At 40.5% G+C, this 27841-nt stretch overlaps 3 protein-coding genes across 4 annotated transcripts in view; 1 reads left to right on the top strand and 2 right to left on the bottom strand.

Moving 5' to 3' along the window:
• The window catches only part of CFAP95 (cilia and flagella associated protein 95), a 52578-nt gene extending 49782 nt beyond the window's left edge, over window positions 1-2796 (bottom strand). The window contains exon 1 of the mRNA XM_050944234.1: window positions 2281-2796. Coding sequence (XP_050800191.1) covers window positions 2281-2378 — 98 coding nt within the window. The 5' untranslated portion in view covers window positions 2379-2796. The remainder of the gene's footprint in view (window positions 1-2280) is intronic.
• A 2839-nt stretch (window positions 2797-5635) lies between these two features.
• Window positions 5636-20696, bottom strand: LOC127046711 (uncharacterized). The gene is made up of 12 exons (XM_050944185.1): window positions 20559-20696; window positions 17204-17436; window positions 16971-17099; window positions 15267-15353; window positions 14558-14849; window positions 13349-13631; window positions 12948-13184; window positions 9084-9160; window positions 8264-8368; window positions 7958-8169; window positions 7459-7623; window positions 5636-6282 (listed from the first exon to the last, which is right to left on the bottom strand). Exons 2-12 carry the CDS (start codon window positions 17428-17430, stop codon window positions 6159-6161), a joined length of 1938 nt encoding a protein of 645 aa, XP_050800142.1. The 5' UTR covers window positions 17431-17436; window positions 20559-20696; the 3' UTR covers window positions 5636-6158.
• Window positions 20696-27841, top strand: part of PTAR1 (protein prenyltransferase alpha subunit repeat containing 1) — a 62191-nt gene continuing 55045 nt past the window's right edge. For both annotated transcript variants that reach the window (XM_050944201.1, XM_050944199.1), the window contains exon 1: window positions 20696-20790. In XM_050944201.1, the coding sequence (XP_050800158.1) occupies window positions 20705-20790 (86 nt within the window). In that variant the 5' untranslated portion in view covers window positions 20696-20704. The remainder of the gene's footprint in view (window positions 20791-27841) is intronic.

Genomic DNA, 27841 nt, shown 5'->3' with positions numbered 1-27841 from the left:
GGCTTTCTGCTTCTGGTTTGTCTGCTTTCAAACATGACGTGACCAAGGGTACTGCAGTTTTCGGTATCTGGTGATTTTACATACATGGATCTTTAGAAATTTTCCATACCTTTAATTATTACTTGGCTCATAAATCATAATGAAGTTGGCAGAACCACACTACCATGAAGTGGGGGCGGGGAACTCTTTATTTCTAAAGCTTTTCTTCCATTTAAAATCCATCTTTAGTTATTCTTCTTACATACTGCTTCTATTTATGATTTCAACATATTACATTTACAATAGTTTTCCTATAAATTGGTTTACTTCAGATATGGAAAAATGGTAGTAAATAGCACATTTTCTCCTTACAATACACCTGTACCCCGATATAACACTGTCCTCAGGAGCTAAAAAATCTTACTGCATTATAGGTGAAACTGTGTGATATCGAACTTGCTTTGATCCACCAGAGTGCGCAGCCCGTCCCCCCCAGAGCGCTGCTTTACTGCGTTATATCCAAATTCATGTTATATCCGGTTGTGTTATATCAGGGTAGAGGTGTACATTTCACATCTCAGACACATGGATGAATCTCTCACAAACATTTGCAGTGCTTAATTTTGAGAATGCTAAGTAAACTGCCAGACAAATATCAAGGCAGGGACATAATTTACTATCCCAGTGATTTTCAGAAAAGCTTTCAATAACAGTGCTGTGCTCAAATCCACACAGTGCAGAAAACATATATATGGAAAAGGATACAGGCGCAAATGCTCCTGAATTTACTCATGACACAATTATGACTACAAAGATTTATCAGATTTTAAACACGTATGAGCCCGTATGCATAGTGAAAATAATTAGGCATGAACCAAAAATAATCTGACACCATACACTAAAAATAATCATAATACAAACATGGAGAGATAGAGAGGCAGGCAGACCAGGAATGAGTGTGAATAATATAATAAAACCATCTGCAAAATAGCCAGCGGCAGTTAAAAATGGCAAATGCATATATATTGGGGCTTTTAGTATAAATCAGCTGAGGGCTCTATGGCGTGTGGTAGGCAATGCCCAAGTTGTGGGTAATAAGGTGACACACCACTTGAGGGGGAACATAGGGAAGAGTGCAAATTGCTACACCTCTTTAAGGGCTAGACAGAATATAGCCCATAATCGTTAGCGCTCTATAGAGATCTATTTAGCTATTTACAACTCACTCATCATGGCAAGATAGCTAAGCCCATTTAAAAAATACTAGTAACCTGAAAACATTTGAAGTTTGATTCTTTCCCCATTTTAGGGGTCCCCATATTCCTTCCCCTTCTTCTTCCTTGCCTCATTACTAGCGTATTAGTTACTCATTTTGGGGAGCTGGTCATTATTGTGAGAAAGCCAGGATGAAGAGAGGAGTCTTATGCAAATTAGTTCTGAGGGAACCTATGTGCATCTTGCTTCTATTTCTCCTCTGCTTAGGCGTTCACAGGGTTTATTCCACCCCCTCCATGCACCTGTGAACCAGATCTATAACACCCTTAGATTTCTACAGTTATTTAAATGGTGAGCCACTGGGTCCTAAAGTATCCCATATGCTTACTGAGAGTTTGGCCTTGACAGCACAGGATTTTGATATAGCTATTTTTAAGAGTATAAATTCAAATATTGCAATGTTCTAGAATACTATTTTTAAAAAAAGCCAATTGCTCCTAAAAAGATCCATTTTTTAACAACAAAAATCAGAAAAGAAGAAAAAGCATGAAAATTTACCAGCTTGGGCACCAAGGAACAACTGTCTACATACAACAGTTGTATTGCTTTATCTTTAAGGCTCCTTTATACCAATATAACTCCTCTATGCTCAAGGCCTTAATAGTTATAACTATTTTAGCAAAAAGAACAAACAAATCACAGTCCTAACCCAACCACAGTATGAACACTGTGTGCAGACCAAGCAAAAATCTATGCACCTTACTTTGCCAAAACTCATCATAATCTAAAAAAGCCAGAAGAGTGACTTTTTGCAAGGGTGTCCTATATATAGCATAACACTAGGGTGACCAGATATCCTAATTTCATAGGGACAGTCCTGATTTTGGGGGCTTTTTCTTGTATAGGCTCCTATTACCCCCCACACCCTGTCCCAATTTTTCACACTTGCCCTCTGGTCACCCATAACACACATCTCTAGGAGGTGTGCAGTACACAGGGGAGGAGTGGATGTCTTTTTCCTCGGGCATTTTGCTGAGTACCACATATGTTCACAGACCCAGGGATACCGACGTGGTGCCCTCTTACCAGCGGTACATTAGGGTGGGTCTCCCATATTGCACGCAATGCGAGCGCAGAGTCAAAGCCCCCTTGCGCTCCAGTACGTCTGCGGGTCCTATGTCCATCCTCAGGTGGGTCCCTCTGAAGCTGCAGGACTTGCAGCACTGTACTGACCCCCTAGACCTAAGCACTCAGCCTCCCCTCTCTCCCGTTCACACACAGGGACTAGTCCCCTCCAGCAGCTCAGTCCCACTTCGCCACAGAAGGCTCCTTGCTGCCAACCCCCTGGGGTAACGCTGCGCACAGCTCTCCCTCTCAGCACAAAAATAGTCCCTAAAAGATGCTACTTGAGGCCCCAAGACTCTCCGCTACAGTCAGAGACATTCCTATGCAGGCGCCGCCTAATCCCCTTGGTAACGAGAGAAGCTGCGAGGAAGCGGGTACGCCGAAGAGAGCTTTCCACGCTTCGACCGGGACTATTCGGCTACGGCCCCGGAGCGCTGAACTGCCGCCCCGCGGAGGACTACATTCACCTTTGACCCGAGCGAACAACGGCACAATGTGGCTCTCTGCATGATGGGAAATGTAGTCCAGTAAAGACAACATCTATTACGCCGGTGATTAAAAACGTGACCTTGTTTTAAAAGGGGCTGAGGGGAGTTGAACTCTCTCCCCCATTTTCCACAGCACGTCGCTGACTAACCTCTCCCATCTGCCGAGTCTGGCGGGCACAAGAGGCAACAAAGAGAGAAACAAATAGTGCTGTGATGACTTCCGGCTCCCTAGGGGACCAGGCAGATATCATTACCTATGTTGTCTGGTAGCAGCCCGCTGACCCAGTCATGGACCAGTACTCCCACTGTGCTAATTCCTGTAGAAACAGGCCCTGCCCCAGAGTTTGCAATCTGAGTTAACAGTATTCCTGCTCTGGAGTCCAGACAGGCAGAGTATGTCAGAAACAATTTTGCACACACAGCACTCAATAAATAATTTTGCTACTGCTATGGTCACAAGAGGGGCCATTCAGCTATATAGATGGCCTTAGAAGCTAAAGATGAAATCCTGGTCCCATTAAGGTCAATGGCAGAACTCCCACTGGCTTCAGTGGGGTCAGGATTTCACCCTAAAGATTTGCAAGATTGGATCTGACTCTCACAAGTAGTTTAAATAGTTTAGGACTTTTTTACTGATATTTTAAATCTTCACTCCATTTGGAGAAGTAGGTGCACAAGTATTATGATTATAATTTTAGCTCATCAGATGATTTAAAGTTAGCTACAGCAAATAAATCCAAAACAGAATACACAGTTCCACTTATTTTCTATGCCCTCAAATCCTCCTTGTAATAAATCTGTGAAACTAGCATTATTCCAAGGAGAGTGTAAACATTCATTTACATAACAGGATTCAGATGATAAAATGGTAACCTTACCTAAGCATATCATGTTATTTCTGTTTCTGCTATTACTGGTATCACTTCACTTTTTTTTGCAGTTTTTTTTTTAAATATATTGTCTAAGTCTTTGGAGAGAAGACGCTTTGCTCTAATTTCCTCCTCTATATAAAGCATGGTTTTATTCTGAAAAGTGTTGGTAAAAAGTAACACTAAAGGGCTCCATACCTATTTTGTCTCCATTATTTCCACATTAAATGTGTTTTGTTTACAAGTTTTAAAAAAAAGAGTTTTTTCTAACTATTGGCCCTGCAAACGAGTCACTCTGCCCTTTGTGCATCAGCACCTGTAATGAGGACGCTATAGGACAAAATATTGCAACTGCAACACCTGTGCAAAACCACTTATTTCACCAGTAAATGAACTACATTGTCACTAATAGGGTAGCACTGGTGTAACAGACTGGAACTTGGCACAGAATTCTATTATCAAGAAGGAAGAGAAACCTAGTTCAAACTCTTTTACCTTCTTAGTTATGTTGGCCCTGCTGGAATAATGGGAATAAAATGTAATGGACACTTACTTTTTGTCATTAAAGTGGACAAATAAAACCCTGAATACATTCAGGGAGCGGATCTGTTGAGTAAGATGCTTCCATTTTCGTTCATTTTTCAGATTAGAGCTGCACTTTAAATATTTAAACAAGTTGCAGACTAACTTTTAGTTTGCCCCATTGAACAGCTGAAAAGTGTGTATTTAAACTGCTCGAATATTCAGGACTTAGTATACTACGTACTATATGTAACTAAGAGAAAAATAAAGTACACAGCAATAATACAGTAAAGCAAAAATGTCTGGAGCATCTGTGTCACCTTTGTTACTAAATTTTTGTTGGATAGAAAATATAACCAAAATAAAACTTTAAAAAATGGGATAAAAAATAGGAGCAGCTGCTGAAACTGAACCTTGGTACTTGTGCCTCTGAAAATACAGAGCAAGGATGTCAATCTTTACCATCATATTCACAGATTTGAAACCAATGGACATAACAGAGTACCCTTGCAAAGTGAACTGCAAGAGTGGGGCTTTTTTATTTTTATGATTCTATCAATTAATTAGCTCCACCATAAATATCATTTGCATGGACTTAATTTTTAAATTATTTTTGCGTTAAATAATACTTTCATATAGGATTTCTGGCATGGTACCAAGACGACTCAGGTAGATTAAAATATTAGTCAAAAGGAGGTAAAAAAGAAAGACATTCAGTTCCGCAAGGCGGTTTTTTTTGTTACTCTGAAGTCTTGAGGATACTTATTTGTATAGATCTCTCAAATTGCCACAGCCCTGCCAGACATGACATTTCAAAGCTCCCATGGGCCCCAGTTAAGCCCAACAAACACACCCTTTCTAGGCTGACCACACAATCAGACTCAAAACCCATCTGGAAAGAACATGTTTCATATACAGAAAATATGTTAAGTATGTGTGTACATGTACTAAAATTTATGAAAGGGGTCACCCTCATATTAGCGCGGCATGAGCTCATAGAAAAATCTAAAAGAGAAACGTGCTACCTGAGCATCTCTCCCCAGTGCCCTGCATAAGTAATTTTAAAAACTTAAATAAGTCACATTATGATAAAATTAATGTCATCTATGTACAGAGGCAGATCAGATTTTTAGAGAGACCTATAAAATGAAGTACTTAAAACAGAGAATTTAAATCTTGAGAAACTGCCACATTAGAGAAAAGGTATAAATTCCAGACTGCTCCAGTTCTGACATCAAGTCCCTCTGTGACCTTGGACAAGCCACTTTACTCTTTTCTCAGCTTCCCACCAGTAGAACAACACCTAAACCACAAAGGAATTATAAGGATTAATTACAGATTAGTAAAACAATGCAAAGATGAAAACCACCATGTAAATTCATACAGTCATTATCAAATTATAACAATGTTAAAGTAAATGAAATTTTGGGCCCAACAGACCTAACAGTATCCTTTTATTTAATGACACTGATTATTTGAAATAAATACAAAAGTTTGTGATCTATGACATTATATAACTCATACTGAAAACAATTTATCATACATAAACAATGTGCATATTACTTTTATCAAAAAGTAGTTTTAGTCTTTGAGAAACATTGTTCCCAAAATTAAGAAGTTAGAGAGAGAGAGAGAGAGAGAGTGTGTGTGTGTGTGTATACACACACACGGGCACACAATTAAAAGGTTAGCAAGTTATTATAACTTGACTATTTAACCAGCCCCACCAGAAATGGATACTAATACCGTTACAAATAGTTCACTTCCCCCTCCCCAAGAATAAGAGGTAAAATAACTATATTCTCCTAAGTAATCAAGCATTACCATAGGCAATTCCAATAAATATAAGACTGGAGAAGTTTTTTTTTTTTAATTGTGAAAGAAGGCTAATTAGTATAATTCATTTTGCAATCAGTCTTGAAATATTTGGTTTCAGAAGTTTCGCCTTCAGGACCTCTTGCTACATCCCCAAACGGCGTTGAAATATCTCCTCCATTATGTCATCAGTATATACATAATGCTTATTTTCTTTCTTGGGTACCAAGGTCCATCTCCCAGATTTCCTATGGTAAATTCTACGGTATCTGTTATAAAAATAAAAGGGGGGGAATGTTTTATCAGGAGAAAAAAATGCTGAATTTAATAAATATCACATACAAGATAATTATAGAAATACATGTTTTCATCCATCAGTATGTATAAATTAAAGGCCTCAGTCCTGCAAACTCTGCTCACACACTAACTTCTGTGGGGAAATTTGTGTAGTAAAAGGGCTACAAGATCAGCCCCTAAAAGCCTGCAAAAATGTAATTAGTCTCTATCCTTTTGTTTTCAATTTAAGTCAATGGAGCTTCACCAATTTACACCAAGGAAAAGATTGACATCAAGTGATGCAAGACAGAATATTCACATATACCCATTCCCCCTCTCCTCATATTCATGCTCACACACTCAGCGAGGCCTATGTGTAGTGACTTTTCTGAGACTAACTTTAGGACATTCTGCAGAGTCAAACTTAGTAAAAAGTGACAGAGAGTCCTGTGGCACCTTATAGACTAACAGACATACTGGAGCATAAGCTTTCATGGGTGAATACCCACTTCATCAGACGCATGTAGTAAGTTTCTCTGTGCTGCAGCTGAACAATTATTGAATAAAGGAGTGATTGAGGTGGGCAGGGGATCGAAACACAGCATAAAATTGATCAACAAAAACACCATGCAAGGAACGTCAAAAAGCAACTGGTTGCATTTACTACTTCTCTAGAGCTTCTTAGGCTAGGTCTACACTGGGGGAGGTCAGAGGGGGGATCGACCTAAGATACGGAACTTCAGCTATACGAATAGCATAGCTGAAGTCGGAGTACCTTAGGTCGATTTACCTGGCCGTGAGGACGGCGGCGAGTCGACCGCTGCCGCTCCCCCATCAACTCCACTTCCCCCTCTCGCCGCAGTGGAGTTCTGGAGTTGACGGCAGAGCGATCGGGGATCAATCACTACTTTTTGAGCATACTTGTCCAAGTGCTGAATCATCTCTAGCTGTGTGTTCTCTCTCTCTCATGCAAATTATGTAGAATCCTGAACTTTGTATTAATATAAGAAAAAGCCAAATTCTCTGCTGGCATAATTCCCATGAACTCAGCAAGAAATGTGTGTAATGCTGTAGGTAATAATAAAAGCTCATTTCTTAGAGCAAATGATAATTAACTGCAACTATTAACTAAAAAAAGAAACAATAGATTAGTGCAATGACAGACTTACATTAACTGATTCTGTTGATTGTGCATGGTTTGCCGGTTCAAATGCATATTGTAATCAATAGCAGCCAAAAAACATCTTGCTCTGTACACTGTATAGGTGTATTCAAATCTTTTGGGAGCATACATATGCACATGCTGCTGAAAGTGTTCCAGATCAAATGTGGATCTTTATAAAATAAATATATGATTTGTTTTTCAAAAACATCTTTAACACATTACTAACATTATCAGGAACACTCTATATAACTAGCACATAAATATTAATGAAGTGTAGAAAGACTTATTAGCAAGTAGCTTTTCCTCTTAAATTACAATTGTTACATTTAAAATTCACTTAGCTTCAACTGTGTTACATAGTTTAGTACTACTAAATGAGAGTGTATATATGCAAAACTATCTTTTTTTGGCACACACTCTACATTCATTTTTAGTAGGAAGGGAAGAGAATAACTTGGAGGAAACAAAGACAGCCTAACATCCACAATTCAAATTTTTTATACCTAAACTGTAGAAAGTATGGGATGTTTCTCAGAAACTTTTTATCCAAAATTATTCTGCACATTTCAGTGTGAGGTTTGCTTCCCTTTTCTAGCCATTCCTTTTCTCTTTCATCCATTTGAGGACCATGTTTGCACCGTCCCTCAATGATGCCGTTTCCACTAGCCCACTGATGTTCATTGACCACATGATGAACTAAGCCACACCACATTCCCTACAATGTTAAGAAACCATGATAATAACATGTAATTCACTGCAGTAAAATAGTGTATTGGAATATTACAATTTAACTCTAAATAACAACTTACAATAAATTTTTCATATGAATTTGCTTCCTTGCAGCAAAACCAGAAATAATTGACAATATCTGAACACCATTGTAAAAGACGGCCACAATCTTTCTGTCTGCTAGCCTGAAAAATAAAGGCATGCATAACTATTAAAAACAAAATGGCGTGCCTGTGTGTGTGTGTGTCCTCTACTTATCTACTGAAACTATAGTAAACACTTCTGTAGGCAGAGAGTGTGTCTTGCTTATTCTGTACAGCACCTCAAAATCCTGGCAATACCATAATATAAACTATCATAATAATAGTACAGCACAAATGTTGGAAATATAAGCTTTCCCACATTGCCCAACTGATGTGCCCAATGTAGAAAAAAACATCTTTAACGATGAGAGATTAGTTCATCTCCAAGCCATTCATTCTTTGCCTGTATCCTGAGACTGCGAAAATGGAGGCCAGTTAGGATCAATCATGGTGGGTTTTCTGCTATGGACAATGAGAGGCAGATCCTAAGTTGATGTAAATTGCCAAAGCGCCAATGACTTCAGTGGTACTTAAAGTCAATAGAGCTATGACAAGTTACACCGAGGATCTGCCCCATAGAAATTAACTGAGATCATCATAGATATTTCACAGAGCTGACCACATATCCATTAGTGATAGCATTCTATCACTACTGACCTGGGCTGGATTTGAACCTGTTAAACACTCTATATCTTATTATCAGTCCCCTGAGATGTTAAACCAAATATTGTGTTATGAATGTACTATGATCAATTTTACCATCCATTACAAGTAGCTACAAAATATATAGTTATTCTGTACTCAAGAGAAATGTTACCTCAATTAATTTATTTCCAAGATTTTTGGCACCACCCCATATGTCATATGAATGGATTATACAGGGAAATTTCTTTGCTGTGGATAAAAAAAAACCAAACATGATAATTAAATTAATGTTTCATTGCTGTTCAATTTATTCATAGCCCCTGTGTAAAATTAAACATTTTATTTTTTCCAAATTCATTTATCATCAATTTCCCCAAATGCACATTGGCAGAGCATATAAAACACGACTGATTTAAAGCTCAGTGATCACTACAGCAGTTTAACACACCTGGATCATACACAATGTTAAGCACAGAAGCCTGCTGAACACAAATGTCTGATAGCAGAAAAGTATATAATTTTTTAAAAGTACATTTTATAATGCCAGTTAAAATAAAAGCAAATACAATTTAGTTTTCAGTCCTTTTTGGACAGCAATATGAAAACTTGATGTAAACAATATACAATAACAGTTCTTTTTACAATTATTATACATAACAGCTCCTGCAACTTACAAGCATCAGCACTCTATCATGATTCAGCACTTCCAGTGATTTTTAGAGGTATCACAGATTTCCACCTGCATTAGACACTGTACCCCAAAAATGTAAGATATGACTACTCTGAAAAAAAATTGCAATATTAATTTGGGTTCTAACAACAGTGAAGACATGGCTTTTTAATATCTTAAGTTTAAGTCTCTAGGGAAGCCTGAATTTGATTTTAAGCTTCTAATCCAAATTAAAAAGCCAAGCTGCTGTGCCTTCACTGCTATTTTAACCTGAGTTAGCTAACAAACACTTTTTTTTTTTTTTTTTTTTTGCAGCATAGGCATATTGACAGAAAATAAGTTAGACCTATTATTCCACTTGGGGATTCTGACAACATCTACAAACCATTTTAAGATTTTTTTTCAAGATTTACATCACCAGAACCATTGGATAGATTTTGACTAGGGCTGTCAAGTGATTATAAAAAATTAATCATGATTAATCACTGTTAAACAATAATAGAATACCATTTATTTAAATATTTTTTGATGTTTTCTACATTTTCAAATATACTGACTTCAATTACAACACAGAATACAAAGTGTACATTGCTCACTTTATTTTTTAATTACAAATATTTGCACTGTAAAAAAAAAAAAGAAATAGTATTTTTCAATTCACCTCATACAAGTACTGTAGTGCAATCTCTTATCATGAAAGTTGAACTTGCAAATGTAGAATTATGTGCAAAAAAATAACTGCACTAAAAAATAAAACAATGTAAAACTTTAGAGCCTACAAGTCCAATTAGTCCTACTTCTTTGTTCAGCCAATCGCTCAGACAAAAAAGTTTGTTTACATTTGCAGGAGATAATGCTGCCTGCTTCTTGTTTACAATGTCACATGAAAGTGAGAACAGGCGTTCGCATGGCACTGTTGTAGCCAGTGTTGCAAGATATTTACGTACCAGATGCTGTAAAGATTCATATGTTCCTTCATGCCTCACCCACCATTCCAGAATAGATTCTTCCATGGTGATGAAGGGTTCTGCTCAATAACAATCCAAAGCAGGGCAGACTAACGCACATTCATTTTTATCATCTGAGTCAGATGCCACCAACAAAAGGTTGATTTTCTTTTTCGGTGGTTCGGGTTCTGTAGTTTCCACATTGGAGTGTTGCTCTGTTAAGATTTCTGAAAACATGCTCCACACCTCACCCCTCTCAGGTTTTGTAAGGCACTTCAGATTCTTATACCTTGGATCAAGTGCTGTAGCTATCTTTAGAAATCGCACATTGGCACCTTCTTTGCATTTTGTCAAATCTGCAGTGAAAGTGTTCTTAAATAGAACAACGTGCGGGGTCATCATCCAAGACTGCCATAACACAAAATATATGGCAGAATGCAGGTAAAACAGAGCAGGAGATACACAATTCTGCCCCAAGGAGTTCAGTCACAAATTTAATTAATGCATTTTTTTTTTAACCGAGCGACATCGGCATGGAAGCATGTCCTCTGGAATAGTGGCCAAAGCATGAAGAGGCATACAAATGTTTAGTATATCTGGCATGTAAATACCTAGCAATGCCGCCTACAACAGTGCCATGCAAACGCCTGTTCTCATTTTTAGGTGACGTTGTAAATAAGAAGCGGGTAGTATTAGCTCCCGTAAATGTAAACAAACTTGTTTGTCTTAGTGAGTGGCTGAACAAGAAGTAGGACTGAGTAGACTTGTAGGCTCCAAAGTTTTACATTGTTTTGTTTTTGAGTGCAGTTATGTAACCAAAAAATCTACATTTGTAAGTTGCACTTTCACAATAGAGATTGCACTATGGTACTTATAAGAAGTGAATTGAAAAATACTATTTCTTTTGTTTATCATTTTTACAGTGCAAATATGTGTAATAAAAGTAATATAAAATTAGCACTATACATTTTGTATTCTGTGTTCTAAATGTAAATCAAATATTTGAAAATGTAGAAAAACTTCCGAAATATTTAAAAAATGTCAATTAATTATAATCTATTGAACGTCATTGTTGAACAGCGTGATTAGAACTGTGATTAATCATGATTAATTTTTTTTAATTAATCGCGTGAGTTAACTGCGATTGACAGCCCTAATTTTGACCCTTATATACAGCTTGAAACACATTATACTTTGTGTTATCTGACTAAGTTGAAATTCTAGTTATATAATTAAAGTAATATAGTAGAAAAGTAATAAAGACGTAAGCCTTAAAAGTACATTGACAACTACAGAGTTTTAAAACTCGTTGAAAAATTTCTGTTAAAAAAGTTTTTCAACAGCAAATTGTATTTTTGACTAAATTTTTTTCACAGAAAATTTCAGTTTTTTGGCTGAAAAATAAAATATCTTGATTTAGGAATGGTTCCTGCAGTATCTCCTTGGAGATGTACTTTGGTTGCCTCATGTCCCCATTCTCTTGTATGGGCCACATTTTCAGCCAGACCACACAATGCACCATGGCCAGAGACTCCTATGATGCAATACACCCACTTCCTCTCTCCAAGTAGAAAGACCTCAGTACACCATAGGATGATGAAATGATCTGCCTATGGGTATATAGAGGAGAATGAGAACTTGAGGAGCCAAAACTACAGCTCTCATGAGACCATGCAGCAGCAGTTTTAATTTTTGAATTTCTGCCAAAAATAAAAAATTTCCATAGAAAGCCTCCTCATTTTTCAACCAGTTCCAGAAAAACCCTTTTAGAAACTTGAAAGTGAAGTGTCTTTCCTTACTGATTATGTCCTTCCTATCTGGGAAATATTGATTCTTCCTACCTTGTATATTTAAGAGACTGACATTAAAATGCCATTTTTTATTTATTTCCTTGTTTATACACTAGTATCACTGATTAGTTCAGCAGTGCTTTGTGAACAGTGTTAAGTACAAATACTGGAAATCCTTTCCTACAGAAACAGTTTTATGGAAGTCAATGGGACTACTTGTGAAAGTAATAATTACTTATTTGTTAAAGCAAAATCTGGGCTGCTAGGACCAAACTCTCTCTTCAGATATCTATGGGCAATTCCAACTGACATTACTGGGAGTTGCACTCCCAGTTCTGAGGGAAGACATTTGACCTCCAGCTAGTAACTACTGGAAGCCAATAGTGGACAGCAACATTAGTAAACATTCTTTTTGCGTTAGTCACATAAAAAATGGAACCATTGTTTTAATTCTTCAGAGATTGGTATAATGGATTTCTTTTTAAAAATACAAACTGAAAATCCAATGGATATTTTCAAAGAGATGATTTTTCAGGAAAGTCAAATGTTGGGCCTAAATTATCTAACAGTATGTCTTGAACTTACAGAGTTTTGTAGAGCCTTAGTAAGAAGTTAAGAGTGATAATTACTTATCAAAGCAGAGATTTGAGTGTGTGAATCAGTAACAACTTCTTTGACCATTAGCTGTTCATCCAACAACTTTTGTAATCCTCTTCTAAAGGCTTCCTTCTCAATAAATGGGGAGTTCAGTTGCGTTTTGCGTTTATCCACTATTTCAATAGCTAAAATTTGTTTAGTTTCTAAATCCATGAATGAGTATACACAATACTGTGCAGAGTGGCCAGGGCCATCCATGCGTCCATCTCCTGCACATTAAGAATTAAATAGAAAAGTTTTATTCTGAGAGAAATAACATCGAAGTTACCTATTTTAATAAATGCAGTAAGAATATTTAAAAAAAAAAAACAACAAGGAACAAATTTGGATGAGGTATCCAAAAAACAATTAAGTTTTGAAATGCTTTATTTACCCATAATGACTACTTCCTTCCCATGTAGTTCCTCTAAAATGTGTTGCTTCATTCGACACCAGAAGGATTCTACAGTTGGAACAATAAAGTGACGTTGCATTCTGAAGAATGTACTTGCAGTTATGAATGTCAGCTTCATAAAGTTTGCCATTTGTGAAATTTTTCCAAAATTGTTTCCTGACAGTATGATTGCAGCAGATAAAGCAAGGTCTCCTGCATGGGTCTGTCCTTTCACCAAGGGTTGAGAAGACCATTCAAATGCTATATGTCCTGCACTACATTTCTAGACATGTTAAAAATTAAGCAAAAGAATAAAACAAAAAGTAGTAAGTGAGGCCGTGAACTTATTGTTTGCATTATAACAAGCCATAAGACTAAAAATTAGATCTAGAATTATATGGATAGTTTTAAAGGGGCACTTTTAATTAAAAAAACAAAACAAAACACACTGATAACCAAGTACCTTACATATATTACTATCAACTCCTTAAAAATGAAAGAATTTTATTTACTCTTTACATGTCTCTCAACTGGAACAATGGGAAAAAAAATCAATGAATTCATTTAGCTTCTTGTAAACAGTCACCTTCACTTTCCAGTTCTTAGTGTTGCAACGCCAGGGTTTCAAAGAGACTGCAGGAATAATATTTGCTTATTCCTTTTTTTTTTTTAATTCTGGAAATATTTTTTATTGGTCTTCAGTTTTTTGAAAGCTTGACTTTACAATATATACATTTTGGACCCTATTTAAGTATGTCCACTCAATGACAGGATATTATATATGATAAAATAAAAGACATAAAAAAAGCTCACATCAGAAAACATAGGAAATTATCCTGCATATCATTACTCACGTAAGTAGTCCTTACTCATCTGAGTAATCCCATTGGGCTCAACATGATTACTTGAGCAAGTGAGAACTATTGACCAAAGTAGGATATGCAGAAACAGGTCCCAGGATATTAAAAATAAACACTGAGGTCTCACTCCTGCAATTAGACCCACATGGGCTGACCTTTGTGGAAGTAATTAATTTCAAAGGGGTACTGTGCAGAAGGCATGGGGTTTCATTTAAGTCAGTGAAACTCCACAGGACTCTGCACATGTTGATCTGATTGCAGGATCAGGACCACGGAAAATTAAACTACTATTATCATAATGAGAATTAGTTAGCAAGAGAGAGAGACATTTACAAGGTATATTACTCACCCATATCAAATGCACACAGGAAGAAACAGGCTGTACAGAAATATCAACTTCACCAGCACAAAACATACATTTTGGTATAACAATTTTTTTGGCTAGTTGAAGAAGGGATCGTTCATAAACAATGTGAATTTTTTCATGAGAAATATCCTGGGTGTCCTCCAAAGTCATATCATGAGTTGTCTCCTCAAAGGTTTCTATAAAGTCACCTTGTGACCCATCATCACATTCATCTGTAATACCCAATATATCCTCTGCTATAGACACATTTTTCAAGTGTTTAACTGAAGAAAAACTAAACAAATACAGACAATTAGAATGCATTATAAATATATCACATGAATTAAGACACACTGAGTAATTTAGACCCTGAAAAAAACTGGGTTCAAGTGTTGCTGTTTTTAAAAAAAGGTAAATATAGAAGGAAAAAAAGAGATTTTCAAAAGCCTAACATGAATTAGTTTTTTTCATTTAAATAGGAACAGATTAAAACACTACACTGCAGAGCTTCAGTGCATGAGAATTAGAAAGCGAACATTACTATGAGTCAGACCAGTTTAAGTCACTAACAAGCTGTGTAACATTTACAATTAAGCAAACAATTTAGATGGATGGTAAATAATATATATGACCTTTTTTATTTAGTACTTCCAGTTTTAATACACTGTTATACCAAATATAACAACAATATAGTATCTTAAAATACACTTACCTTTTAGAAAGGTCAAATTCATTATCAATAGTGCACTCTTCTCCTGAACTGTCTGTAGATCCATCCTCTAAATCTTCACATAGTAATCTGTTAAATAAATTTAGCCAAAAGAAGCAACATTTTAATGTAGTGTACCTTTGAAAATAAAATTCTATGTTCCTGAGATTCTTCACCCTGTAGCAAATCATGGATATACCACATAATCAGGATGCAAGTTTCTCAGCTACTTACATCATCTCATTATATAAAATAATAAAGCAAACCATCCAAAAAACCCACCATGCCTTCAGATGCGAAACATTGGACCTCTGCAATGCAAATTGTGCAACACTGAACTTTTAGTATAGACACTTTCCATAGTGAATTCACACATGATTTTAAAGTTTTGGCCAAAAGAGCTGTACGCAGTAAGTTAATGCACAAAAGAAGTCCCATTCATAAATACTTTGAAGGACTGGAGGGTCAATCACTAAAAAGTGAGTAAATTATAATCCATTCACTGGACAACAGAACTATTTATTCTGATCTCTTTTGCACTGAATGTAAATGTGCTATTGCCCAGTGTACTTATAACCTCTTCTTTAAATTTCATTGTCTTATTTGAAAATTAAAATTAACATATAGAATATTTATGGACTTCCATACAGTTAACATAAATTTGTAAAATATTATGTAAAAGTCCTATTATAATCATAGAAATGTAGGTCTGGAAGGCACCATAAGAGGTCATCTTGCCCATTCCCCTGTGCTAAGGCAGGACTAACATCACATTATCCAGAATTACATGAGTCATAGAAGGTAAAGTCCTTTTCTTCTTCTCATGCAGAATGTCCTACTGAGTTGAGGCCTGACTGCAAAGGATAGAGCAACCTCCGCTTTCTTGGAAGACACAGCAGAATGGACTAATTATCTAAGATCAAGAATGGAATTCCAGGCAGGCCTGGTGGCCTTCTGTGGCGTTTTGCTAGGGAGGTGATGGAGAAGGGAGAGTTATGGAGAGATTAGAGATGTGAGAGAGAAGAAAAAGTACTCTAATGCTCAGTACTTATGTAATTATTTGTATCTTCACAGTGCTGTATAAATCTTTATCTATAGGTTGCATTAGTAGAAATTAGGGACTCAGACCTGCAAGGTGCTGAGCTCTCTCAATTTACAAGGAAATTGACAGGACTCATCCTATAGCTTAGTTTGCTCAATATCTTGCAGGACTAAGATCCTAATTCCAACCACTCACACATACATCAACCTAGCTTTGGCCCACAAAAGAGCAGTCCCATGAGGGGGGAGGCATCATGGCCTAAAGCAGAGGCTCCCAAACTTGGTTCAGGGCTTGTTCAGGGTAAGCCCCTGGCGGGCCGTGAGACACTTTGTTTACCTGAGTGTCCGCAGGTACAGCTGCTCGCAGCTCCCAGTGGCCGCTGTTCACCGGTTCCGGCCAATGGGAGCTACGGGAAATGGCGCGGGCCAGGCCACCGCTTCCTGCAGCTCCCATTGGCCAGGAACAGCGAACCGCGGCCACTGGGAGCTGCGAGCGGCCGTATCTGCGGACACTTACCCTGAACAAGCCCCAAACTAATTTTGGGAACCCCTGGCCTAGAGGAATGATCACATGAATGGGAGTTATTTCACTGACAACTGTTTTTTATTTTTACACAATTTCATGGAAAAAACAGAGAAAAAAATTAAAAAAAGATTTTAAGTCACCTTTCAGTGCCTGCTGTTAGAGAGGTCTCTGGCACATCCTTTTCTGCATTTAATGTTGAGTTTCCATCCGCTTCCTGTATTTTTACTTCTGATTCCTTGCACACATCTCGGTTTTCATAATTGTCATATCTATATTACAAAATAATATGAAAGTATAAAAAAGAAACCAATCAGAATAAAATGCACATTTCTGTTTAGATAATGATATTTTATAGGACGTTTGAATTACTTACAAGTCCAGCAAAAACCTGGCAACTTCAGCATGTGAGAAGACATTAAGCGTTTCCCTAAGTGACATCCATCTTCCTATTTGTTCTCTTATACATATCCTTGATTGAGCCCTTTTTCTCTCTAGACTCTTTCTCCGCCTCTTTTTTTCTAATGGGGAATATATGGTGGGTCTACCAGGTCGCCTTGGTGGTGGTGATGGTGAGGATGAAGAGGATGATGATGACGACATTGCAAGCTTTCAAATGACAAAAAGGACTAAAGTTTAATTTAATAACAACATTCAATTTTAGTCATTACAGGCTACATAAGAGTAGTAAGTTATAATTTTTGGAAAATTACAATGAAATACAATAGATTTGTGGTGTTGTTAAGATTAAAATCTTCATTTATAGCCAAGATTTACCCTCAGATAAGTGATCATAACTCCCTCTGAAATCTATGGGAGATATACATGTATATTGGAGGGCAGAGTTTAGCCCTTATGTTTTAGGTACACCTCTACCCCGATATAACACTGTCCTTGGGAGTCAAAAAATCTTACTGCATTATATGTGAAACCGCGTTATAATCGAACTTGCTTTGATCCGCCGGAGCATGCAGCCCCCTCCCCCCCCCCCCCCGGGAGCTCTGCTTTACCGCATTATATCCGAATTCATGTTACATCGAGTCGCGTTATATCCGGGTAGAGGTGTATTAGATTGGCTATTAGAATAACAAATGTATAAATTGCTAGTTTTACATACAAATGAGCAAGTGCACATTAACATGACTGTTGCTCGTTTGTATGTCAAATTAAAGAACTGAAGGGAAGGGAACAAACAGTTAATTATTTTAAAACAGTAACCAAAGATTTGAATGTAAAGCATATTAAGCTGTGTTAAAAATTCTTAAGTGCACATTACACCTAATGCCTCTGTCCTGTAAACACTTATGCACTTGTTTAACTTTAACTTGAAGTCAATGGGATTATTCACAGACGCTTAACTTTAAGTGAGTGTTTGCAGAATCAGGTCCTGGCACTTAAGAATATTTTTGGAGTTCCAAAATAGGGTAGCCCATCATGCTAGTGTCTGTGTGTATGCATGACCTGAATGGGTTACTGACTTGAGTGAGCAACTGGACTGGCCATTGAACACCAGCAGAAAAAGAAAGGAATTAAATTTAGTCACAAGTGATCTCAACTCCAAGTGGACAATGCAGTCAACATTGTACATCAAGTGTGAAACTGATTCAAGTGCTACCATGCCAAGGTTCAAATGTTCTCTCTCAGGATCTGGATAACTCTAAACAGAATGAGTTACTTGTATCCTACAGCAGAAGGATGGCCTGGACTGTAACACAGCTCGAGGCAACAAGAGGACAAATAACCAGGAGATGAAAATGAACCATATTAAAAAGCAAATTTTTATGCCTTTTATATTAATATTGACATATTCTCTAATTCAGACAATGACGACACTTAAGCCTAAGATTTTTTGAGAAACAATAAAAAGTAGGCTGAAACATGACATCTGGTATTCCTGTGGTAGTGTAAGTTTGCTTGTTTATTGGGTGGCTTTTGTTTGCCTATGGAAATTGTTTTCGCCAATGAAAATCTTGGAGTAAAGAAAGTTTGTCCGTGACTACTTATTAAGAATCCCAGAACTCACACTGTTTGGCTGTTCTGTGATAATATTTTTTACTTATGTATATCAAACTGTTTTTACTTGTTTGTGTTTCGATAGTGGTTTATATTTTTTAGACATTTTGAAAAATGTAGGGTTTAGCTTTAGGATATATGTTTTAGGTATTCAACATCACTTTAATGTATGCAATTTATAATATTCTTCAACATTGTACTTACAGAGAAAATGTATTGTATGGGAGCTGCATGCAAAGTGACCACAGGTAAAGTAATGCTTAGTGTTATTTACACCATACCTTGAACAGGAAAAAAAAAAAATCATAAAATATTCTTAAAGTACAAAATTTTTAAAAAGAACAGAGATAAAACACCATCAAAAATCCAACCTCTCTAATATTTAATGGACAGGGCGAGCAAGAGGAGTGTTTAAATTCTGAGTCTGTCATGCACAGAACAGGTCCAACCGTAATGTTGCCTTCTGGTGATGTCTGCCATAGCAAAATATATTAAGATTCTATCCTATAAAAATTATCAGGTTCTCTTTTTTCATAAAACTGCTAGTATTTTCAATATATTTCACTATAGCAACCTATGAATTCCTTCCTTGAGTAAATATCATTGCAATGCCAATATAAGCTGTTGATACCAAATCATATGATCTGCAATCCAATTATTTCTCTCACTATAGCCCACAGAGAAGTAAACAAAAGGCACTCATTTGTTTCTATTACATCCCAATAAAATATTTCATATTTTCCAAGTTAAGAGTAATATTGGAAAATAAACTTCATCGTCAAAATTTAATAAAAAAATTTAAGATTACAAACATTATTTGATCTATTTGGTACCCTAAACAAGATTTTAAAGTGACAGAATTACCTTGCTCAGGGGTTCTCAAACTTCATTGCATCGGGCTGCTGGGTCTGGGCTTCGGTCCTAGCAAGTCTAATGCCAAACCTGGCGACCCCATTAAAACAGGGTGGTGACCCATTTTTGGGTCCTCACCCCCAGTTTGAGAACCACTGAGTAGCTATTTAAAAGAATTCTCAACTAGAAGCATCATCAGGGCTATTTAAAGTCAGCAAAATAGACAGACCAGCCAAGTCCTATTCTGAACTAATTTTAAGGGCATTTTCAGAGGGGTCTCACTTTAGCGATGAAGATGGTTGCCGATCATATAGCTATGATTCCCCCCAAATCTCTTTTAAACAGCTTGGGAAAGAAGATCCAAAACCACAAGCCTGCGTGTGAAACAAAAACCAGGGCGCACGAAGCAAGCGTTACAAGAGGCAGGGGGCCTGCTGCAAACGCGTATGCTTGTGCTCATTAACCTTACCCACGCGAGCTACCCCTGATTTCAATGGGACTACTCCTGTTCGCAAACAGAAGCACATAGATGTTTGCAGAGCAAGGGCTGCAGGCTGCGCCGCACCCCTTCTCCAGAGGACACACGGGATCTGGTTTTTAATTGTCGGCACACGCTACTATAAGGCCTCATCCTCTCAGGTAACCGTCTCATCCGGATCCCCGCGTCAAGCCGCCACATGCCCTTGCCTGTGCGGCTGCGGTGTCAGGCTGGTGCAAGGGCGAGCTCCACCCCAGACACGCTAGGCACACCCGGGGGAGGCCCGCAGGCTCAGGACGGTTGGCGGAAGAGCCCAGGCGGTTCCGCGGCTCTTTTAAAGCCCCGTTGCTCTGATTACGGCCGCTGGAGCGCGGGGGAGAGGGGTAACCTGGCTGAGCGCGGCGAGCCCGCCTGTCCCGCTGCTGCCGCCCGGCCGAGGTGGCCGCCGTTGCCAGGGAGCGGTTCGTTCCTCCTCGCTGGGCCGCCGACCCGGAAGCGCTTTAGCCCAGCCTAGCTCGGTGGCGGGGGCCGAAGATGGCCGAGTCCCCGGAGGAGGTGGCGGTGCTGGTGCAGCGGGTGGTGAAGGACCTTAACAACGCCTTCAAGCGGAACCCCCACATGTGAGTGCGGCTTGGGGACTCGCCGGGCTGCGGGGGAGAGGGGCGGCTGCCGGGCTCCAGCTTCCCCGGGGCACCCCCCCAGGGGTAATTGGAGGCGCCGACTAAGTGCGGGGCAGGGGCAGCAGTACCCTCAACTCTGGGGCTGCTACTGCCCCGGCCGGGGACAGCGCCCGGCCTCAGCAAAGTGGGGGTGAGCCGCCCCTCTCGCCAGCCCCTCGCCCCGGCGTGGGACGAGCACCCCTGGCTGGGACAACCAGCCGGTGAGACTTGCCCTGCTCCAGCATTTTCTCTGCGAGGGGCTCTGAGCGCTTCACAGACACCGCTGCTGCTGACGCCTCTCCCCACCCCCGCCAGGGAGGTGATCCCAGCATGGCAGCTGGGGAAAGTGGGCTCCAGAGGGGTAAGGCCCCGACTCCAGGAGCCCCCTTTTCACCTGTCTCGCCCAAGGTCGCAGAGATGAAGTCAGCTGTGGCTGGCCTCTGGATCTGTTGACTCCCCGAGGCGCTGGCCTTAATTAGGTTAACGTCTTTCGCAGTCATGTAAACTTGGCTTATTGCATCAGTTTTGACATACCTGAGGTCGGAAAGGTTAAAGGGACACCGTCCAGTTATTATTCTGATGGCTTTCCTAACCTCAGTTATTAAAAACATCTCCGATTAATGAAACAGGACAAATTATAAATATTTAATTTTTGCATCACTATTTATGCTTTTTGACTTTTTATTTATTTGCTCGTCTTGATTAGTAGAAATTGTTTCTTCTGGGATTGTGTGTGGCTCTTGCATACCATGGTGATAGGCACAATATAAAAATCATAGATCTTTCCACTGTTGTTTTTTATTCTGTTGGATTGACACAGTCTGTTGTGCAGCACTGGGGTGAAATAATCCATTATTTGTAAACACAGTATGGGAGAATTTATATGTGTATTAAGTGGGGGGATTCTTCCACTGGATATTTTTTTCTAAATTCATGGAAACATTCCTTTTAATGTTAGATAATGTTAAAGAAATCTAAATTTTGAAATGACCGTGCCTCCTTGAGGCCCCAATCCTGTAATGGACTCTACCTGGCACAGAGGTCCACTCACATAGCGTTCATAGTAGGATTGGGGCTGAAGCTCTGTGTAGCTCAAAAGCCAGTCTCTTTCACCAACAGAAATTGGTCGAGTAAAAGATACTACCTCATTCTCCTTGTCTCTCCAATGTCCTGGGACCAGCACAGCTACAATAACTCTCCTCTAGGTGACAGAAATCCTTAGGATTACATAAATGTGGTTAGCGGCGTTGGCAGGTAGCCAGGCTTTAAACCATAGTATATGGGTGCTGTCAGAAATAAGCCTTTTTAAAACTAGATTTAGCCATACACTTTCCCTTTAGGGTTGTGAGGCATAATGCACAGTAAACAGTTAATGTTTGTGTACAACCTAAAGAAGGGCTCTTGCTGCTTTTCACATTCTACGCTGTCAAAACTCCCTTTGATTTCAGTGGTACCAGACTCAAACACTTATCTTGTTAAGATGTGCTGCTGTTGCCGTCTGCCTTCATGGAGAAAAGTAGGTTAGAAGTAAAAGTTTATGCGCTTTGATACTGACCTAACATAATACGCTTAAGTGTGATCCCTACAAGTCAGGGTAGATACTTATTGGTAGGACAGTGTGGGAAAGCTATTGCTGCTGTTGTTATAACTGTTCTATAGATAAACAAGGGACTCCTGTGCCCAAGATTGTCAAACTGGGCTTCTTAAGGTGAACATAGGCACCTGCTGACATGGTTCACAGATGCCCACCAATGCGTACCCCTTCTGCCGGGAGAAGGAGACCCTAGCACGTGCTTACCTCCAGTCTGCTAGTTTGCAGCCCATCTTCTGACTCCTCCAGAACCTTCTGCTGAGATTCTGGCTTCATTTTTCTTCACATTTCTGGGTACTCCATCCGTGGCCTCACCAAGTTATAAGACCTCAGTTTAACCTTAGCACTGGCCAGGATAAGTCCCTGGACAGATGGATGAGTGATGCTCAACAGGGTGGGTGATCAGTGATGGTGGAGTCTTCTTTCTTTTCCTACGCTTTTCACACATTTGGGCAGAGTTCCTCTGGACAGTGTTCACTAACTCCTTCACAGAGCAGTGGCGGTGCCCAGGGTTCTCTGCTTCATGACCCCATCTGGTACTCTTCTTTTGAACCTTTCATCCTTACACAGTTGAGTGGATGGGCCCTTCATTCTGGATAGGTCAACACCCACCCTCTCAAGAATTCAAGTAGGCTTCTTGGGCACTAAATTCACTAAGACAATAAAATTCTTGGGCACTAAATACAATTCTTGGGCACTAAATTCACTAAGAGACAATAAAAAGTAAAGTTCTAAGCTGAATGTAAAACTGAGTTGTTGTCTCTCATATTGGGTTTTTAATTTATTTTAGGAGGAAAAGGGTTTTTTGTTTTTTTTTTTTGTTTGCTTTTGTTTTTTAAAAGCAAACTTACTTTTTATTTCTTATGTAATTAAAAATCCAACCTAAGACTCATGTTGACTTGTCTTACTGAGTCAACCTACTTTTTTTACTGAAATATAAATGTCTCCGCATATTATGTTCTATTCTTGAGCATCTGTATAACTTGTAAAATGTATTGCAAAATTTCTTTGGCCCCAGACATATGAACACTTAAACTTGTGTATGACATTACTCACAAGTAGTTCCGTTGAAGCCAAATGGGATTACTCACATCAGCAAAATTATACAAACACTTAAGTATTTGTAAGACTAGGACCTTAGTTTTTACAGAGTGGTGTCCTGTCCAGCAATCTTGGTGATGTAGGGCAATGATTTTCAAACTGCTGGGTCGTGGAATGTAAGGCACTGGGTCACAGTGACTCTAGTCAGCGCCACTGAAAGGGCTGTTAAAAGTCCTGTTGGCGGTGCTGCCTGGCTAAGGCAGACTAGTCCCTACCTGTTCTGATATTGTGCTGTGCCCCAGAAATGGCCAGCAACACATCTGGCTCCTGGGGCGTGTATGGGGGGCATAGAGCTCCACGTGCTGCCCGATCACAGGCTCTGCACTCCCATTGGTCGGTGCCTGCAAGCGAGAGCTGCACGGAGCCGCTTGCATACCTCCACCTAGGAGCCAGACCTGCTGCTGGCCACTTCCGAGGTGCAGCGCGGTCTGTGGTGCCAGGACAGGCAGGAAGCTTGCTTTAGTACTCCCTCTGTGCTGCTGACTGGGAGCTACCCAACGTAACCCCGTGCCCCAATCCCCTGCCTGAGCCCTCCCCAAACCTGGAGCCCCTTCATGCACCCCTAATCCCTGGCCCCATCCCAGAGCCTGCATCCTAAACCCCTAATCCCTGATGCCCTCCTGTACCCCAACCCCCTGCCCCAGCCCTGAGGCCCTCCCACAGCCCAAACCCCTCATCCCCAGCTCCGTTTGGTTGTAGGCATCAACAATTTTTCTTCAGTGGTTTTCAAACTTTTTTTTTTTCTGGCTACAGCTGCTGATGGGTGAAGAGGAATATCTTTTCGGTCCCAGAGAGTTGGGAACTATCCTTGTCCTAATTCTGCTCTCCTGTTTTGGCTTTGTTAATGTGATGTCTAACTGAAGTCTTGACCACTTTTTTTTTCTAGGCAAAATTCATTTGCAGTATTTGGCTTGTGGTCATACACTGGACTGGAACTCAGAAAATCTGGGTGCTATTGCTGGTTCTGCCACAGACTCCTTATGTGACCTTGCTCAATTCAGTTTCTCTGTTGTCTGAATTCCCCACCTATTAAATGGTGTAATAATACTTCCCTTGTCTGTCTTGTCTAGTTAAATTAATAGAATCAGAGGGTGGAAGGGACTGCAAGGATCATCTAGTCTAACCCCCTACCAAGATGCGAAATTTGTTGTGTCTAAACTAGAGGTCTTCAATATGTGGGGTGCACCTAGGGTGACCAGACGTCCCGATTTTATCGAGACTGTCCCGATATTTGTTTTTGTCCATGCGTCCCGACCCATGTGCGGTTGGGACACTGGAAAAACAAGCAATTTTGCCCTCCCGGAGGGACTCTCGCCCCCCCTCCCCCTGCCCTGACTCCGCCCCCTCCTTCCCCTCCCCAAATCCCCACCCTGGCCCCACTTCTTCCCCAAGCACATGGCATTTCATTTCCTCCTCCCTCCCAGGCTTGGAGCTGTAATGGCAGCACAAGCCTGGAGGGAGACGAGGGGGCTCCGGGGCTCCGGACCCTGGCAGCGGCGGGGGAGAGCAGCTCGGGGCTGCATGAGCTGGCCAGGTAAAGTTTGTTGGCTCGAGGGTGACCTAGGCCAGCTCCTCGCCCCTGTAGGGGGGTAGCGTCCCCACCCTGCGCCAGCATGTCTCGTTGGCCGCCGCAGGCCAGGGAAGGAGCCGAGTTCCCCTCTCCCCCCAGCTCCTCAGCTGAGCGGCATTCCTCCTCCCTCTCAGGCTTGCAGCTGTAATGGTGGCGCAAGCCTGGATGGAGGGGGTGGTGGCTCATCTTCCAGTTCCTGGAGCTGGTGGTGAGTACGAGCTCCAGCACCAGGCGGGCAAGGGGGGCTGGCAAAGGGACTGCTCCCCCAGGAGGGAGATGGCCGGGGGGTGACTCAACTGAGCAGCCAGGACGAGGGGGGAGAGCCAATAAAACTTTACATGGCCTGCTCGCGCGGCCCCGAGCCACTCTCCCCTGCCGCTGCCGGTGTCCGGAGCCCTTCGCCTCTCCCACTCTGCTGCACTCCAGGCACGGCTTGTTCCTGGTGGGGTGGCGGGAAGCGCCGCATGTGCCTGGGGCCAGGGGGAGGGCAGCGCACGTGACTGCAGTGTGGCCGGGGCCTGCTAATTTCCCCGGCCCCTGCGAAACGGCTTTTTTTTCCCCCGCATCCCGATATTTCATTTCTATGATCTGGTCACCCTAGGTGCACCCCCCTTCCCCTCCGGAGGAACATAGAATAACGTTTTAAGAGGATGAGGTTGGGGTCCAGACCAGCCCACACAAGGGAAAGGAAGGGAGTGCTGCCCTGTGCCTGGGGACCCAGCCGCCGGCCCTATTATACCTGTCCACATCCCCCCTCCTGGAGCTGTGGCCAAGCTCCTTGTGGAGTGGGGGTATACAGGGATAAGGGGGGAGGGATGCAAGGTAAAAAGTTTGGGGACCACCGGTCTAATCCATCCAATACAGATGGCTATCTAGCCTCCTTTTTGAAAACGTCCAGTGAAGGTGCTTCCACAACCTCCAGAAGCAATCTGTTCCATTGTCCTATTGTTCTTACAATTAGAAAGTTTTAGTGAGATTTAATTTAAATCTGCTAGGCTGTAGTTTAAGCCCATTGCGTCTTGTCCTTCCCTCTATGGCAAGAGAAAATAACTTTTCTCCATCTTTTTGTGGCAGTTTTTCAAGTATTTGAAGACTGCTGTCATGTCTCCCCCCCCCCTTAATCTCCTCTTTTTCCATACTAAACATACCCAGTTCCTTCAGTCGTTGCTCTTATGGCTTGTGTTCCATCCCTTTGGTCATCTTTGTCTCTTGCCTCTGGATGCTTTCCAGCTTCTCTGCATCCTTTCTATATAGTGGTGACCAAAATTGGACACAGTACTCTAGCTGAGACCTAACCAGCAGTGAGTAGAGCGGTACTATCACTTCCTGTGACTTGCATGCTGTGTATCTGTTTAATGCAACCTCAGATTGTAAACTCTGAAACGAAGACACGCGTATAACTTGTGGTCACATGTTTTTGTTTTTTAAAGAGGCAAAAATAGTTAAAACTTAAAAATTGGACAGTAACAGTGTGTGAACCAGTAACAGTCTGTGAACAGAGATAGTGGAACCTAGTGATATTCTAACAAAAAGAGCTCACAACCTTTAATGGGCATCAGGTTTAAAACAAATAAAAGGACGTTCTTCTTCACACAGTGCACAGTCAACCTGTGGAACTCCTTGCCTGAGGAGGTTGTAAAGGCTAGGACTATAACAGGATTTAAAAGAGAACTAGATTAAATTCATGGAGATTAAGTCTATTAACGGCTATTAGCCAGGAGAAGGGTAAGGAATGGTGTCCCTAGCCTCTGTTTGTCAGAGGGTGGAGATGGATGGCAGGAGAGAGATCACTTACCTATTAGGTTTACTCCTTCTGGGACACCTGGCATTGGCCATTGTCAGTAGGCAGGATACTGGGCTGGATGACCTTTGGTCTGACCCAATATGGCCATTCTTATGTTCTTCTGTAACCTTGCTCATAACAGTTTCCGCTGCTTCACGCTGAGCCCAGAGCTACAAAAAGTTAAGTTGACCCAGCTATGTATTTTTGGGTATGAAAATTCCATCCCCCCCAATCAACATGGTTAAACCAGCCTAATCCGTGATGTAAACAGGGCTAAATTATGGAAGAATTCCGTGAACCTAGCTACCACCTCTTGCAGAGGTAAATAAACTATATCGACAGGACAGGGTTTTTTTGAGCATGTGCTGGTAAACTTGCATGACACACTTGCAAGGTTTATGACGTATATCTTGTCCATATGAATAAATACAGTATATAACTTGGTCTCCAGTTGAAGCCTCAATGCAAGATTGACAAAAGTTTGCTCAAGGGCCACATCTAATTTTCATATACTGGAACAGAGATGCAGCCTGTGGAGACTACACACTCCAGGATGCAAAGCTTTATCGTGAATCAAGTTGCCTAGCTAGATCACTTTGAAGATCTGAGCTGCCTAGCACTTTCTTCTAAAAGATAAGGGGATGGCTATGGGCTCTGTTGTAGATGTCTGAGGTCCTCGCATTGGCAACCACTGCCTCTTACTTAATGTAGCTGATAAAAAACAAAACAAAACAAAACTTACTCCATTGCCCTCTTCATAGAGTCTGAGAGAGATTTTAAGAAGCTTATTTGTGAAGTTAATTTTACTGCATGAGGCATTTAGTTAGGAAGGCATATTTAAGTGGGATATGTGGGAGGCTTCCAGGTTCTGTATTCTCACCTCTGAAGTTCAAGAACGAAGAAGGCGGGCAGAGGTAAAAGACATGGAAATCAGAAAAGGGGGGGAAAATATGGGCTAAGTGGAATG

The sequence above is a fragment of the Gopherus flavomarginatus genome, chromosome 3, assembly GCF_025201925.1.
Source record: "Gopherus flavomarginatus isolate rGopFla2 chromosome 3, rGopFla2.mat.asm, whole genome shotgun sequence".
NCBI lineage: Eukaryota > Metazoa > Chordata > Testudines > Testudinidae > Gopherus > Gopherus flavomarginatus.
This window is presented reverse-complemented; position numbering and strand designations above follow the sequence as displayed.

Coding starts and splice junctions, on each gene's coding strand:
- LOC127046711 (XM_050944185.1), bottom strand. CDS start 17,430: ATGTCGTCATCATCATCCTCTTCATCCTCACCATCACCACCACCAAGG. Junction 13,185..13,348: donor GAAGGAAGTAGTCATTATGG/GTAAATAAAGCA, acceptor CTTAATGTGCAG/GAGATGGACGCATGGATGGC. Junction 7,624..7,957: donor CCATACTTTCTACAGTTTAG/GTATAAAAAATT, acceptor TATTTTATAAAG/ATCCACATTTGATCTGGAAC.